This window comes from Poecilia mexicana, unplaced genomic scaffold (assembly GCF_051168715.1).
Source record: "Poecilia mexicana isolate PSO_F unplaced genomic scaffold, ASM5116871v1 scaffold_1, whole genome shotgun sequence".
In the NCBI taxonomy this organism is placed as follows: domain Eukaryota; kingdom Metazoa; phylum Chordata; class Actinopteri; order Cyprinodontiformes; family Poeciliidae; genus Poecilia; species Poecilia mexicana.
The window spans coordinates 8,110,553-8,128,175 of record NW_028263370.1 but is presented as its reverse complement, the minus strand read 5'-3'; the positions used below and the strand labels follow the sequence as shown (position 1 = coordinate 8,128,175).

Sequence of the window (17,623 nt, the reverse complement as noted above, 5' to 3'; positions counted from 1 at the left end):
CACTTTCAGCACACCAGCATGCAGGCAGCAACAATCACCACTGCCACTACAACACAGCTCCTGACCTTTTTGTTGAGTATCCCCTTTGAATCATCTCTCGGCTCAAAACAGATACACAAACACACATGCAACAGAGTCTTCCAGACGTATTTGTGGTCCTTAACATGTTTCCTCTTTGTCACATGACAACCACAAATAGCAATGTATTTTATTCAGACGTTATGCTACAGATCAGCACAAAAATAGTGAGCGATTATGAAGTGGAAGGAAAATGATACATTACAAAGGAAATCCTGAAAGGTACAGTGGCCAAATTAGTCAATTCAACACACCAGCTCATTTGAGCTCAGTATAAATACAGCTGCTCAATTTGACCAAATAAGAAAAATAATACTTTACAAAAGTATTAGCAATAGCATACTCTATTTAAAGGAAACGGGCAACTGAATAGTATCATTTAAAAACTGCACAAATGCAAATTAGTGCATAAAAATCAAAGGACGCCAAGAAATGTTAAAAAATGGGTAAAAAAAAAAAAACATCAGAAAAATGTATCTAAATCTGCAAAACTGGTAGAAAAGAAAACCTGACTTGCAGCTGCTGATGTAGTGAAAGGTACGTTTACAAATTATTAACTCACATTGGCGCAAATGTGCACGATTCTCTTCAGATTATTATTGGTGAAACCAATTCTCTGAATACGACTGCAGTCACTGTGCATGTTGTTGCCTGGCTCCATGTTTGTATCTGTCTCCTTTAAACAGGAACACACCAGATATTCACACTTCAAGGCAGCTCCAAGTCAAGACACGAGTTTGGTAGCAAAAAAATACCAAAGTGGATGGATGGATGGCGACTCCATCTGTTAATATCTCAACAAAAAACAAAAAAAAACAATCAAAATGATTTCATCTGAGTGCCAGATGAAGGAGGAGCTCAGCAGAACTGAGACATAAATATACACAAAGAGGTAATAAATCCCAATACAGCCACACTGGCGAGCAAAAGAGAGTGAAATAAGTAGTTATGTTGAAATGAGGTCTAATAAGAAGAAGAAACAGAAGGATGGAGGAAATGCCTGCAGGGATTCTTAAACAGAGAAAAATGGATCCCGGCTTTGATTTTACAATAAAACTGAACAGGAAGCCTTTCTTTGTTTTATGGACAGCCAAAGAAGAGGGAGTCACCAGAAAACACATCAACTCAAACAGTTAAACAGGCTTAAATGATGCAAAGAAGCTCAAACTTCTTTTTTTTCTAGTAAAATACATATAGTAAAATTATTTTGTGTCTTTGTTCTACACCGTGGGATTAGTTTGGGGGTTCACTGAAGCAAATGAAACAGACTGACATCACACAAAACAAGCTGTAACTCCAGGTTTATGAAAGATCAAATTTCATTCTAACCCCAAAAATTATTTGCAAAACTCTTTGCAATTGAATTTGTAGAGCATTTTAGCATCTTGTGAGGAATGGTGTAAGAACTGCCCCAATAATAATCTTAGTGGTCGTCTGAGTGTGGTTGTTCTGACTGAAAACTTAGAATTCAGTTTACTCTCAACCATGTCAAAAGCTGCTTGATTGAAAAATGAAACATTTTTAAGAAAGAAAATAAGTCCAGCTTCCTTCACCTTCATCACTCAGACAGTTACTTTGTAAATAGGGTATATAAATATGCAACGTAAGGAACTTAGACTGAGGCAGGAAGAGATGGAAGGAGAACCTCAGATGGACCTGATGCTACAGGTGCGTCTGCGACAGATCGACTTTCTGCCGCTTTGTTCTCTGGTTAACGCTCACACTGCCTTGTATCTTCAGCAGCCAGCCATGTCCTTGTGCCACCATAAGTTTTTAATAAGCCTGGTTCCCAGCAGAGCTCATCAACCCCAACCTTGTGCCGAGCGCCTCCCCAACATTTTCCATGACATTTCAGAAATGTTTCGTAAAGGGCAGTAGAGTTTGTATAACAGCATGAAGCTGATTGAACTAGTCTCCATAATTGAAAGTGAATGGCTTGTGGATGTGCTGAGCTGCAGATCAGCATTATGGCCGTTTTCCCCTCTAACTTCTTTCTTCTGAGTTATCCCCCTAACATGTCGACATGCGTCCAGGCTAAAGACGTCCACATTTTCTCTAAACCACTTGTGAGGTGGCTTCTTCATCACCACATCACTTAGCAGTATAACTGATTAGGCCATCCTTCGTTTAATTGACAGATGCTGCATCTAGTGACCAAAAATGGCTGAATTTGCTTTTCTTTGCTGTTGTTTTCATTTTAACAATAGCCTGTCACTTTGTTTCGTTACATACAGTTAATATTACTACATTTTTCTGCAACTGTCCATATAGCATAGTTACATAGCCATTTGACTTCTTAGTCAGCATAAACAGAATACAAAAGACACCCTCTTCTTCTTTTGACTTTTTTTCTATTTTCTATCATTCTTGTGTTTCTACTTCACTCCATCTTGAAGCATCTCGTTCTTCTCTTTTGTCCTGCTGCTCCACCTTTCAAGTTAGAGCAGCAGGACAAACTTGACTTTTCCGTCTTTGCCTCTGACAAAGACGGAAAAGATTTATCCTCTTCTACCAACCAGGGACGTCCCAGGGTCCAAAGCTGAGCAACACACTGCCTCAAGCTTTCTACAGCAATGTATGAAGTCACAGAGGATGACAAGTTTTTCCTTCTGTCATACTGAAGATATTAATGTGTCTGAAATGCGCAAAGAAAAAAAAAGGGCGATGATTCTTTTGTTCTGTGTTGGCGAGTCAAAGGCTCTGTTTTCTTTTGTCAGAAAGTAAATTATGGAGAATTAATGACGGAGTCACAAGCGAAGGAGGAGTTGGGCTCTAAAATGAATGTAAAACCATTTGCATCCAAGGGAGGGGCCATCTCACAACCAGAACAGTTTTAAAAGAATTAAAGGTTTACGGTAATTAATTGTTCCTTATGTAATTAGGAAATCAATAAAAATATTAAGCAGATTCACTAAGCTAATTCATTAACTATTTAGCAAATTAGGCTTAATGGAGAAGCAATGTTGTGCTGAAGGTGAAGTGTCAGAAAGAGCAGGAGCTTGATAAAGAGACAGAGGCCCAAATTCAAGGTATTTAAATCCAAAGTCTAATTTCTTTTAAGCTATGTTTGATATATATAGCATTTTTTTTATAACAACTGAAGATAAAAGTTGCTTGATTGGGCAATTAAACAACACTAAATGCCACATAATACCGTCCCTTTAAATGTTCTGGACAACCTTTCTTTTATATGTGCGCTTACAACAATATTTTAGAACAATAAGCTTGCACGCACTGCTATTCCAACGTTTACCTGAGCATTAGCACATTTTCTGATTCTTGCCTACGCCTTAATTTGAAACTCGATATTGTTCAGTCACGCTTGGCAGCTGGATGCCGCTGCTAATGTTTGGGTGAGGAACGTACGACATTACCATAAAGTAAGACCTACACCACACCGTATCAAGCAGCGCGAGGCACGGTACACTGGATCAAATGTGCCTCCAGCATTGTTAAGTGAGTGTGAGGGTAAATATGGGTTATTCATGCCAACTCAGCACAAAGCCTCCCTTCCTGCCTCCAACTCTTTGCAGGGAGACTGATCAAAGCTCCGTCAGAGGATTCACCACATCAGTGAGCTTCCAAGAAGGCGCACACATATCTCCCATTACGTTGCCAGGCGCAGCACGGGAAAAAAAAACAAAAAAAAAACACCAAAGAGCACACGCACAGCCTCCCGTGCCAACCAGTGGGTTCGTTTCAGCGTCTCTGCTTCAGACTCGGAAGGTTTGATTCTGAGCATGTTTGAGAATGCTTGGCTTCGCGTGGTGAATGATGATTAGACTTTTGAAGGAACTGAGTGAGCTAATGGTCTGCAGCTTTCATCGGTAATAAGGGAGGCAGGGTCAAATTGGGGAGCGCAGCCTGTTATTTCAGATGAGACTCTAAGGATCAAAGGTTCTTCTGAGCTTAACATGCTCTCGCTCTCGCAGCCCGAGCATCTCTGGATAACCTGAGACGTCCTTGGATCACCTTTGCCCCACCCTCACTCCGATAAAAATGCAGGGAAATGCAGAGGGGCTGTCAAAGGCTCTTAAACTCTTAAATCCACCCACCAGGCAGCAGCAGGATGAAGTCGGTTTCTGTTACACAGGCCAAACAGGTGGGAGCTCACAAAACTGAGTTGCTTAAAGCTGATTTTGAACATCCCCTGATGAGGCCGAACAGAAAACGATACTCTCTGACTATTTACTCTAAATGCTCGCTATTTTATTTTATTTTATTTTATTTATTTTTTTCACTTTTTGTTCAAAGAAATAAAAAAATAATAATTCTGACAGAAAATATATCTTTCTCATATTTATCTTCTTCCCATGCAAATTTACTTGGTTCAATCAGCAAATTAGATCACAATAATTGGTATTTCGGAATACAAACGGAGAATTTACTCTGGGATTTAGGAAAAGTCCTTGATGAGTCACTTGCTGTGGCTGTTTTAGGACTGAAAATCACAGCAGAGGCAGAAACCTCCTGCTGAGAATCTCTCTCTTTTTCTTTTTTTTTTTTTTACAGATGTGTGATGTGTAAGGGTGAGAAATCCACACCTTTGAATCCTTTGTCACTTACCTCAGTGTCTAATTCATGTATCGGGAGCTGGGAAGTGTATGCGTAGGTATTCTCTGGAGCGAACGTCAGCCTGTGGGGGAGAAGAGGAAGAAGAGGAGGGTGAGAGAGAGAGATGGAGAGGAAACAGGAAGAGGCAAAACACTTCAGAAGTTGATCTTGCTCATATTATATCAACGTTACAAATAAATCTGTGAGATGTAAATGGAAAAAGCTCAGACCTCGTTGTCAACACTTGTGCTCTGAAAAGCATTTCAGGCGCTCTTTAATTGCCGACTCTCAGCAACGTTAAGCTTCTCAGTCAAAAAACGCAACTCCTTGTTTTGTATTTTTTGCTCATCTTTTAGAATTTGTCAAGAAACGTTCAGGCGATCTAATTTTTCTACTTCCTTGGCTTTACCAAACAACTCAGAAGAAAAAAAAATAGGCAGAAGAAAAAGCAGAGGGACCAAAAGAAAGCATGAAAGAAAACGTTATGGTACTAAGTCTAAAAACCCACTTTTCCAAAATCTACCAGATTGCATAGAAACCCTTCTAAAATGCCTTGGCATGAGTGTAATACAGAACAACAGGCAAACTGTACAACTGGAGAAAAAGGTTTAAAAGACAGCCTTTGATACATTTAGTCCAGATATCTTCATATACATCGCCTTAAGTAAACCACACACGTTGCATTAACACACGAATAAAAACTACTCACCCCTTGTGACAGAGGACATCCTAGAAAACGATCACTTAAAAATTCCTACGAAACCAAAAGAAGCCAGTTCGTCTGTCGGTTTCTGCCATTTTCTTTTAAGCGTTGTCAAGGAGAAACCACACCCAGCAGCTTTTTAATTAACGCTCTGATGAACACCTTAGTTTTAACGATTCGATGCGAGTTTCTCACAAGTGACTAGTGCGGTGTGAAAGTGCACGTTTCAGTGTTAGATAAACACTCCAGATGCAATAGAAATGCAGCTGCTACACCTTACAACCTCCTAGGTAAATTATTAAGCATGCACCTTGCAACAGGAGGTGAAGCAGTCTAGGTTACCATTGTTTGCTGTGCCTTCCACACTACAAAGTTTGACACTGATTTTTTTTTTTATATATATATATCCATAAATAATTAAATGATCTTGTCACTGCTTAAAAATGTGCAAAGATGATGTTTTTACTCCTAACAGCCTGTTTTTTCAAAGTGCTTGTAAGAATTTAAATCAGTGTTGCAAACCTACATGCAGGAAAGTTTCGTAACACCGCCTTCAGCGGTGTTTGCTGTTTTTACACTACTCTGTGGCTGGTGGATAAAAACATTTACACATTCATATGCAAAAAGCTGATGTGTTTGTGGCTAAGAGTGCAAACCACAGGGGAACAGCTTCTCTGAGCAGAGAGTGCCAGATTATTTTTGACAAATCCCTGCATTCTGCACAAAGTAATATATTAACAGGGATTACCTTACATAAATATCACTTATTTATATTGTGTAACACAAAAATTTCCGCCAGTTTCCAAAGCTGTTTGAGATCAGGTTGTTATGCAGACTCATGCACAGATGCTTAGCTTAGGAAATAGAAAACGGTTTTACTTTTTACATTCTCCGCTGCATTTTTGGTTCTGTTGGGAAATTTAAGGAACTAAAAACGTTCAGATCAGAGTCAAAATCGACTGGTTTTCAAGAGCTGTAGATGTCAATAAACCCAGTAAGGGACCTGCACTGAAACAGAATCAGGAAACTTCTTGTTTGAGTTTGTTTTTCTATTTTTGCAATAATTGTTTACTATAGTTGGATTTAATTTTTCATTTTATTACTTGATCAATGCAGGAAAATATAATTTAAGAATTTTAAAACACAATTTAAGTTGAAGAATGAATTGCATGTCTAATGCTAAAGTAGCTGGATAACAGCAGGGGACTGCTGCAGTGCAAATATCAAATTTTATGCATTAATAAATGACTCATTACAGCAAAAAGAAATGGTATGCATAAGCAGAAATGGTGTGCATAAGCAACTCATTATGCATAAGAGTTGCTTATGCATAAAGGAAGACCGGAAAAATGTTTCAATAATAGCAAATATCCTAAAGTAGGTAAATAATCTAATACAGTGTGAGTGATTGTTTCTGTGTCTGACAGAAAATTGACTCAATGCAGCTTAAAATCACAATTTTCTAGCCAGAGTTTCTGGCAATGTGGAGAAACAGAGGTAAACAGATCTTTGGCTGTTTAGCAAAACTTTATGTAAATCCTAGTGACACATGCATTTGCACTGAGTAAAGGTTTGGTCCAGGTGCCTGGGGCGGGTCATTATCCTCCATCACCACCAAAGCCCTGCAGCCACATGCTCCACTCCCTCCACCACTTCTATACGCATCCATCACCTCCTCAAGGAGTTTCCTCCCTCTAAGATTCACCTTACCAAACTTTTTTTGTTTTGTTTTAAAAACCAGATCCTTTCATCACTGACTATTCAAACTTTCTCCTGCTTCCCATGGCTCTCTGTCATATCCACCCCTTGGCTACGCTTAGGTCTCTTTCCAGCTCTCCTCCCAACTCTCAGTGGAGGCCCACAGTCCAGTGGCAAAGGTAGCAGAATGTCAGACAGCCATATATTAACATTCAGACAGCCTCGGGGCCCGAAGGTGAGCTCCACTCTAAATCAGTCAGGTTCTCCAGGCACATTCAGAAAGACTTACACATCCCAACCAGTGGCTGGCACACAAGGAGCTGTGGTGTCAGTCTTCATGGATGTTTTCCCTTGTTGGTTTAGTGAAATAACTCTTTTACAGCTGAGAGAGTTTCTCTCTGTCGCTGCGTTTTTTTTCAAGCCCATCCATTCTGTTTAAATCCCGCTGCCCATTCTGTGTCGTCCAAACAGATGGGACAAACTGGACTAACCAAAGCCATGAGGGACCCAGACACAAGCATTTAGCTCAAATTAATAAATCAGACTACACAATCTCACAAGAACGCCAAATAGCATCCCTCAATCTGAAGATGACATGGCAAGATATTCCTTCTTTTCCTCCTTGAAAAGATCTGGAATCGGGATCTGTCCTTCTGTAAATTATTATTTTGCCGTAATTCCAGACAATGCAAATGTCAAGTCCAGTCAGATTTATTTATATACATGTAAAAGTGAATGAGTTGTCCAAAGTGCTTTGCATATTAAAAGCTTAAGCAGACTTAAGTTGATCAGCAGTTTGAGAAACTTTGACTTTCCAAGGCAGGGTGTTCCAGAGCTTAGTGTCTATCAAAGGAAAGACTCTGTAATCTCTGATATTTAGTCTTGATCTGATAGTCTCTAACAGCAAGTGACCTGTTGATCCAAAAGTCCTTGCCAGGTCGTAAGAGTGAAGAGGATCAGATAAGTAGCATGGCGCCAAAGCCATTCAGACTTTTTAAAGCACTGAAAATTTAAGCTGCGTCCTGTAATAAATGGAAACCCAATCCAAGGTTTTTAATACAGGGGCGATGTTATTGAGCCTTCTGCTTCCAGTCAGGAGTTGCAGTTGTTCCAGCTACTTGCAGTAATGTAACCAAGACGTAATAAATGTATGGATTACAACCTCAAACTGGTCAGAAGGGATGTAGGATGCAAGCCTTAAAAACTTTGCGAGGTCATTTGTTCACTATCCATCCATCCATTTTATGGACACCCTTGTCCCTTAATGGGGTCGGGAGGTGCTGGTGCCCATCTCCAGCTAACGTTCCAGGCAAGAGGCGGGTTACACCCTGGACAGGTCGCCAGTCTGTCGCAGCATTTGTTCACTACTGTTCTCTAAAAAACCTACACAGTTACGTTATGTTATGTTATGTTATGTTATGTTATGTTGTTATGTTATGTATGGATGGACTGAGATAAAACTGCAAACTTTACAACTATATCACAATTGGGTGACTTTAGAAGTTAATTGGTTGCGCCAGATTTAACTTTGTGGTGTTGGAGTGAAGGGGACTGAATACAAATGCACAGTGAAAACAAAAAGTCATCATGGAAGTTTAATGTGTCGCACAACACCACGATAAAATACAATAAAAGGTGTGGTTGTACTTGAACAAAACACCCTTGCAAGGCATTGGAAATGTACAGATTTGCCTTTACAGTTTGCCTAATGAAAAATTGTTGATCTCAGTAGGAATGATGAATAATAACTACCGTTCGTTAACTAAGGCAAAGTGTAGCTTGTAAGGAGGCCCAGATTTACTTCAGGAGAAACTCTAACCAAAAAATTAAACAGATACAAGTCGGCAAACAAAACCTTGGGCAATATGGAGACTGGAGGCAAACTCTTCAAATTTTAATCTACAGCACAGCAACAATGTGAGGCAAATTATCTGACACCCCCGTAGCCGAGAGACGGAAAGAAAGAGAGAAACAGTGGGTGGATGGAGGGATGGATGGATGTGGAAAAGCAAGAAGCATTAAGTAAAGAAGAACAAAGTGGTGGGGAATGCCAGTTGGTTAAAGAAATTGATTATCACTAAAAACAAGCCACTCATTGAAATAGTTCTGATACTCACACACTCACACTGATATGCACACAAAAACCTGTTTTTTCTGTTCAACAGTGTACAGTGTGATAATGTAAATTCCTGCATCCGTGCACCATAGCACCCCCACCCCTAAAATAATAAACCCAGAAATCATCCTTCCCTCAGATATGTTTTAGATTTTAATAACCACACAAAATACGCATCAGCAATATCTCCCCTATAGCCGCCCAAAAGCACTGTGCGCTTCCTTCCTCTCCTCAATCTCTTTTATTCTGTGCATACAGGCTCTCCGTTGCCCATCACTCACATTGAAATTCCATCTGTTTTTGCAATCTGGGAGCGCAGCTGTAGAGCTTTTACGTTTCCCCACTCAGTGCAAAGGGGGATGTGTTGAAACCCAAAGTGGAGACTTTGAAAGTTGCACACGTGCTGAAATCAGCCCTGCAGGACTGTGAGGGCTGCAGTGTTTCACTGCTGGCTCCTCCACAGCTTTCTGAAGACAGTTTGTGTCCAGTGTAAATCTGTATCACAGAAGTCAAAAAAAAACAACTTCCCAGACATCAGCCCGTCAGGAAGCTACAAACTTTTTTTTTTTTTTTTCCACCCCACATCCTGCATAACTGATTTAACAGAAATGGAAGACAAATGGAGAAGAAAGAGCATAATTAGGGACTTCCACCTTGAACAAAGCACTCAGACATGGAGGAGAGTCTCCTCAGAGTCCCATTAGGAATGGATGTGTTCCCATCAGAGTGTGGAGGAGGAGAGCTTCGGACAGTAATGGATTTGAACCTGGAAATAAGCAGTTATAGACAAACCCACGGTACAGCGTAAACAAACACAGCTTCCTGAAAATAGTAATTCACACACTGGCTGTGTGAATTTCTGACGTATTGTTCATCTGAGATCAACACAAAGAAGTCCATGACTGTGAAATCTTTACACAGCAGTTCAACTTTTTTCAAAGATCCTTAATTGGGTTTACTTTAGGCCTGGACTTTGACTAGGTCATTACGCTACATGAGTACAAAACCATTCAACTGAGCTCTGGCTGCATGTTTAGGCAGAGCCAGAAAATTATCACAGGGTTTGCCAGGCTGGGACCGTTGCTCACTCTGGAGAGGCCAACAACTCGTAAGAGCCAGAGCCACATCCGTTTTGGGTTTTTTTCTCCAAATTAAAAAAATCTGAATGTTTTTTCTTTTTTTTTTATTTGCATAACCAAAGCAACAGTGAGTGTGTGAGCTTTTCATTGTAACCATGTTCCTTCTGCCACAATACGGAGGACCTTTCTACAGCCAAGAGTTAATTGAATGCTATTAGTGACTAATACTCAAAGCGTAGTTTGATGAAATGCTTTTAAAAAAATATTGTCCTGCAGTTGAAACAAACAAACAAGTTCTCCTCATCAGAAAAAAGCACCGATAGAAAACAGCCTGCTCCACTGAGAATAGATTAAGGATTGGAACTGTAATGTTGTTCCCTGAACGTCTCATCCTTCAGTTTAGAAGAAAAGTCTGAATGTTCTCAAAGTGCTAATTTTCTTCCTATAACTATTAGGCTGGTACAGCTACAGCCTGCATCTATTACAACAGCCTTTCAGATTATTTTCATTTTCTGCTGAAGCGAGTGGCTGGCCAGCTAATCACTAGTGAAGCAATCTGAAGTAAGTTTGTCAGGGAACATTAGCTTGAAGAAAATTAGCTTTCTGACAGACTGCTGTGTATTAGAGCCCTTAAGTGACTTTAGTGGTGAAGGGAGGAAGCAGGAAGGCGTGGCTCTGTGGCGTATGTGAACATGTGTGTCTGGCAAAAAGTCTAAATCAAGAGCGATCATCTGCACAGCAGGAAAAAAAAGATTCCCATTTCAAATGATTGTATTACTGACTTTCAAAGTATGACCCAATGTCCCACCTTTAAGAGAAATGGATTCAAAGAAGAGAACAAGTGAGATGAAGAGCACTTGTTCATTTTCAGAGTAATGCTCTTTTCAGTGGAGTACAGTAAAACAATATAAAAATATTGTATAAACGCTGAAACAGGCATCTTGAAGTTAAGTGGAAGTCTAATGCTAAAGGCTAAAGGTAAAATCGAGTCCCAGACAACTGAGAAGCAGAAATAGTGAAAAAGTATGTATATGTGTCATTTAGAAAGCTACCAGCGCTTTAAAAGAACTGGTTTGGTTTTCCAAAGACCTACCACCAGTCATCAGTGACTTAAGTTAAGCGTCTAATCAACATAAAGTTGCCTCTCTTGTGACGTTTTCATAGAGAGTCAAACCACACGGATCGTATTTATCTTAATAAATCAACGTCTAAACAACAAGTGCTGTTTGTGAACGTTATTCAGTTGATCTCTCATCTGTAAACAGGATTTATTAACACCACCTGGTGACATGAGGCAGCGAGTCTGAAACGTCGTTAATGGAAAATATCATCTGCAGCTTCATGCTGCTCTTTGGCGGGTGATATCAAAACAAAATGAGAGCTTGTGTTACTCTACTGCTAATTTGGCAGCTTTATGCCGTTGTTTTGTCTTAAATTAAAATAAATAATTTAAATAAAACTATTAGGAGGCTTTCCCATTTCACTTTTGACGGGTTGCTGGTCTCCATAAATTGGTTTCTGACTGAAGAGCTTCTTGAGGAGTGATGCTTAGAAAGAACCGGTGCATTGCTAGAACCTGCAGCGATAGAAACACAAACAGCTGGTGCAAAGCAAAAACCAGTTTACCACTGGAAGCTGTTTGATGAAAAACTGTCAGTTCCAGACTCTGAATGTCCTTCATGAAGCCATCTTCATCAGACAGAGGTAGTTTTAGACTGGAATTGTCTAAAACTAATTTTTGGGCTTCTCACCAATGAGTCCTTTCTTCGTGCTTCTAATTCTATTTTGTGGATTTCTTTGGAGGCTGTTGGTCTTTAATTACATTTTTGATGAACAGCCTGCATGCAGCTTACAATAATAAGCTTGGCGTTTGTTTTTTTTTCTCTTTTCCCAGTGTCCTTCGTTTTCATTTTGAAGCTCTGCCCTGCTCCTGGTTGTGATTCAGCAGCTGAAACGCAAACACTTGTAACTTTTTTTCTTTTGTCTTAAGATTTTAGGCAGCAGTTTGAGCATTTGCGTGATTTAGTATCTCCACAATTCGTGAAAACTCTTACCCAATTGTTTGACTGCTATCGTGTTAATCGATTAATACAATCAATCAGATGTAATAGAGATTAGGTCCAACATCCTGGCTAAATTATGAACAAAATGGTGCACTTTGTGTAGAGGAACATAGTCGTGTAGCAAACAGAAGGCTTTTCACTAATAAAAAAAAAAACACTGCGAACTGTGCTTTTTCGAGGTTGGTAGTAAATCTGTCCCTATAAGGTTATCTATAGAAACAACACAACAGGGCTTCACATCAGTTTGGCTAATTGCATTCACAAATCACACGGTAAGTGAGTCACGCCTCGCATGATGGCAACATAACGTCGCTTGATGACGCCGAGACGCTGCAGAGTTCCGAGGCGTTTCGATTCATCACTTTAGATCTGACACGATGCGAGCTTCCCCCTGTCTGCCCCTCCACTTGTTACTCTCACTGCCGTGACGAATGCAGAGGTTCTGGCCGAGGCAGATGTCTGCTTGTCTTTAACGTCCCTCACATGTTCAAGCGTGAGACGCCGAGGTAGTGTGAGAATTTAATGGGGTGGGGGAGCACAACTGAGACGGGGTGTGAATTGGCTCCCCGCATGTGTGTGAGTGAGTGTTTTTAGTGGATCCTCTATATTCTGCTGCAGTGCATTCACACATCAGCCTTCACTGCAGACTAACACCATGATGTCATCTTTCCCTTTCAACTTTCTGAATCCCTCCAGCCGTGGACGGTCGGGTTTATCTTATTCTGGGGTGAGAGGAATTTATTAGAAAAAGGAGAGAGATTTTTAAAAAAAGTTATTTAGTTATTTTTTTTCCTGCTATTCATCTAGAATCATTCCGAATGTGAAATATCTTCAATGCAAAGAAGGAACATTACCTGCTCACAACCTTGATAAGATATGAATACATTATTCAAATAAAGGCATTTGCATAATTTCATACAAATAAATCAAATAAAGTCCTGCATGAGAAACTGTATGATAACAGAATATTGGAGGAAAAAGATTCATAATCTTTTCAAAAAACTCAAGATATAAGCTTAAAACGTCTCAAAACAGTATAATTTTATAACATAATAGACTGTTGTGCAGATGGAGGGATGGGTGGATGCTTATTTTGTACAACAATCTAATTTTTGGTTAGAAACTAAATCAGCGGTGTGAAACCTGTGGCTCCAAGTTGCTCTTTGGACCTTCCACAATAACATTACCTAAAAGTTAAAAGGAACCAGAAAATGTCTGCAATATCTGCATTGATTTTCCACAAATAAAGACATTAAAAGTGCCAGTAATATGTTTTGTGATATGTTTTCCTAGTCATTAGGTTGGAACTTATGTATTTTTTTTCTTTAAAAAATTAATCATCTTTTATGTTCTTTTAATCCTAAAAATATAAATAAAACATTGGCACTTTAAAGTAGATATTTGTTTAAAAATGTGCCACTTTTCATGTGTGACGTTCGCGGGTCTAAATTTGTTTTATTTGGCTGTCCGGAGAGCAAAATGGCCCTTTTGGTTGTAAAGGCTGCAGACCTCTGAACTAGATGTACACACGAACTTTAAATAAATGATAAAATCCCAGATTTAATAAATAAATGACTCCACAAGTCCACAAATCACTATGTCACAGCAGGATTTTAGCTGACTGGTGGTAGGTCTAGAAATTCATCTGGAGCTTTCAATGATGCTTGCAGGCTGGATTCGATCCTAATCTTGAATAAAAACGTGTTTAAAACAGTTGAAAAATGCTGCGGTCGTAAGTTCATGACTGCATTCACTAAAATACCAAATTTCTTCTTTATGATCTCATAAGTACACGTGATATAACGTCGCCTCTGTTCATGAATAATTTAAAAAATTACATTACAGCAGAGCGGTTTGCTAAATCACACTAACGCGGCGCCATTTTGTTGCTAAATGCAGCAACTTTTCATTTCAGTCACTGCTCTCCCCACGTCTCTCCATCCCCAGTGTTTAATTCAGATTTAACAAACCTGGAGCTGGTAGGAATTTGGTTAAGGCATTGAAAAAAATCAATCTTGTTATACATTTATGGATCTTGTAAAAAAATAAATCAGGGCAACAATATTAAGATATTTTATTTCCGAAACACATTTGTAAACAAAACCAAACTAACAAATATAGACTTCTTAGTGGAGGATCAAGTGAAATTTGGATGAAAATGAAATGATGTGAGGATGCATGATTGCATCCAAATGAACAGCTGTAAGACCTGTAGCCAACTAAAAGAACAACTAAAAAAACAAAACGCAAATGCTGTCAGTCCTCCTAGTAAAGCCATCAAATCTGCATGAAAATATAAAGATTACTAAATAAAAAACAGTTTATTTTTATATTTCTCCCCATGCAAAAGCCTTTCATTCCTCTTACACACCCCTGCAGAAGTTCAAGCAGGATCCGCTCCGGCTTCACTGACTTATCTAACAACCTATGGGGCTCTGCTGTGCATAACCTTGTGATGAACCACAATGCTATATCTGACAACATAAAGACGCATAAAAGTAAGCGTCAGCACACAAGGGGAGCTCTCTCAGCCTGTTATTTTTCCTTGGAAGGTTCCAGCATTTGTATTGAAGTGTTGTGACTGAGCTTTGAAAAATGCCGAAGAACTAAAATGTGACACAAACTCGAGCGTGACCTCAGCACTCGTCTTAGCCGGATCCGTCCTGGTGTTTATTTTCTTTGAAATCAGTTGGAACAGAAACATAAGAGGCAGGGGGGAAAAAAAAAAAAAAAAAAGATTGTGTCAAACAGAGAAACAGCTGGACACAGAAAAGTTAAAGACGGGGCCACTAGTGGTCGGATGGAGGAAGGTGAAAATGTCCCCGACTCTTCTCTGATGTTTACATCTGATGAGATAAACCCTCCCTATCGTTCTGGTGGTGGTTGTATGTGTGGGAGCGATGGGGGGGGGGTGCTACAACTGCAGCTCCACTTGGAAAAAAGAATAAATAAATAAATAAAAGAGCCACGCACGATTCTGAGCGGTGTGCTTCAACTCGTGTTTCCTGTGTGAAAACAGCAGAAGCAGAGCACAACCTAGTGGCACACAGAGAAACAGCCTGAGGAGGCTGGGATGAACCTTGGCAAGTCGTTTACTTTTCATACGAACAGCAGCTCTTTGAGGGTTTTGTTTAGTAAAATGCAGAGACTTTTAACTGTGTGTGTGTTTTTGGGTCAAATCTGGCCAAAACTATTATGGCTCATTTACTGCTTGTACACAACATTATAGGGGTCCCAGGATTCACTGGGCAGGAGATCAACTCGCTTTGAACTAGGCAGTATGGAGAAAGCACTTTAAAAAAAAGTCATAAGCATCTTAACTGCCACCAGCAGACAGCAATTCAATTTAAGTTCCCTCTTCGTAAACCTTTTGTTGACACTTAAAATAAATCTCCAACTTGATGCATAGATTTACATTTGGTACGTTTCAGCATGTCTAAATAATATGACTGCAGAATATTAAAAATATTTAAATTCGGAAAGAAAAACGTTGTGTATGTTGCTGAAAATGTAGCTGCTGTTGAGATAAATCTGTTGTCACTCCTGGAAAAAATAAATAAGTCCAAAATTTACTGCAGATTATCAGACTAAAGCATTTTTTTGAAAATTCAACTGATAATTGCAGTTCAGTGAAATTATACAGTTTAAACTAATGGCTATTTTAAACAAAATCACCCGTGCAACACCAGACAGTTGATAAATTATATCCAATCTAAGAAAAAGGCAACTATATGTTTTTTTTTATTTACAATTTAAATTTGCCAGTTAATACATTTTTATGAACCTAATTGATAACCCTTTGTCTTTTCAAACACTCAAACTATTTTGAATAAAAACGTGGCCGACTTTACCAGTGAGATTACTTTTACAATCAACAGTTTGATGCTGCTCATTCGCGTCAAAATCAATACAGAGCCATTTTCATCTCCCAAAGTTGGACCACGAATTCACACAGCAGTGGTGTAGAAACACATTTCGCCTCTCCCCTTCCGGCAGAGGCGCTCCTAAACCAAGACCACAACAGGGAGCTGCAGCCAGAAGCTTAAAACGCCCAAAACGCGGCAGAAAAGGGACCTGTAGTCGACGAGGCATCCATTCTCAAATAACAAGAAATTATGGAGAAGTTCATTTATCTCAGCAAGTCACCAGGTCTGAAGTGTGCTAAGCTCTCAGCATTGGAGCCAGAATAGCTCTCCGTATCATGTCGCACTCGCCCCTGTAACGTGGGATCTTATTGTCTCAGAGTGTTAGCACAATCTGTGTATTTGTGGTGGAGTGTAAAAGATCCACACGGGACTGGGGATGTTGAGCACACACGCTCCTTCCTCTTCTGCAAGCCTCCCAGGCCCTGCTACTGAAAAGCTCGGCACAGCGTGACGCTCACACCGCCTCCCCTCACAGCGGCACGCCGTTACACAAGAAATGAGCAAGACGTGCCCGCCGAAGCAGCGTTCTGCCTCACAACTGAGCAGTTTGGCGCGCTTACAGCAAGGCATGTCGCTGTGACGTGTCAGACCTGGCTAACCCCTGCAGTGTTTGTGCACAGGGTACCTGTCTGATGGGCTCAGGTACCCGGTAGCGGCAGCACAAGTGTGTCAGGCGGACAGCGGCGTCCAGGCTGATTCTGTGACCCACGGAGACGTAAACAGGCTTGGAGCTCTTGTCGCAGCTTCTCAGCGCCTGAAAATAAAGAACAAATATCTCCCGTAAATGTTCAGCAGCCATCTCTCTGCGACGTTGATCATCCCTAAAGTAATTTGACTTTCAACTGGGTGGCTGTGTTTTGAAGTGAACCTGCAACAAAGCACCACTTTAGTTGAAAGCTTCTATATTTTCTTTTCTTTTTTTTTCAGTTTGTTTGTCCTCTGACGCACCTTTCCGAGCACTTTGCCCGAGGCGGCGGTGAGTGGGAAGCTGTCTCCTCCTTTTTGCAGAGCAGCAATCTGCAGAGGCAAAGAGACAGAAATCAAAGTCAAAAGACATGTACAACATGACATAACAAATAGCAGCTTAGTGAAAGACACAGTGAACTCAGAAAGCGGGAGAAATGACTGCGGGCTTTTTTTTCCTGTAACCTCCAAATGACCTGACGTTCATGTGCAGCTGAAACCAGGCTTTTACAGGGTTCAAGTGTTTAACCTCATTTTCTGCTACATTGTTTTCCACAGCTGTAGCAGTTTTTATTTTTATGATACAGATTACAGTTTTATTCATATCAACTTTGAAGCTCTCCCTGACGCTCATCTGAGAAATACGCAAAAGATATAAACTGAACTTGATTTGCTAAATAGGGCGTTGATCGTCTTTCTGGAACAGTTAAACACCTAAATGC

The 17,623-nt window shown here is 40.0% G+C and overlaps 1 protein-coding gene across 3 annotated transcripts in view; it reads right to left on the bottom strand.

The window, feature by feature from the left end:
* The window catches only part of LOC106932304 (endonuclease V), a 53,710-nt gene that overhangs the window by 25,869 nt on the left and 10,218 nt on the right, over nucleotides 1-17,623 (bottom strand). For all 3 annotated transcript variants that reach the window (XR_015762323.1, XM_015010940.2, XM_088003671.1), the window contains exons 6-8: nucleotides 17,166-17,234; nucleotides 16,843-16,971; nucleotides 4,645-4,714 (exon numbers count right to left, since the gene is read on the bottom strand). Coding sequence is in view for 2 of the 3 variants with exons in the window: in XM_015010940.2 (XP_014866426.2) it covers nucleotides 4,658-4,714; nucleotides 16,843-16,971; nucleotides 17,166-17,234 (255 nt within the window). In the remaining variant the exon portion in view is untranslated. The remainder of the gene's footprint in view (nucleotides 1-4,644; nucleotides 4,715-16,842; nucleotides 16,972-17,165; nucleotides 17,235-17,623) is intronic.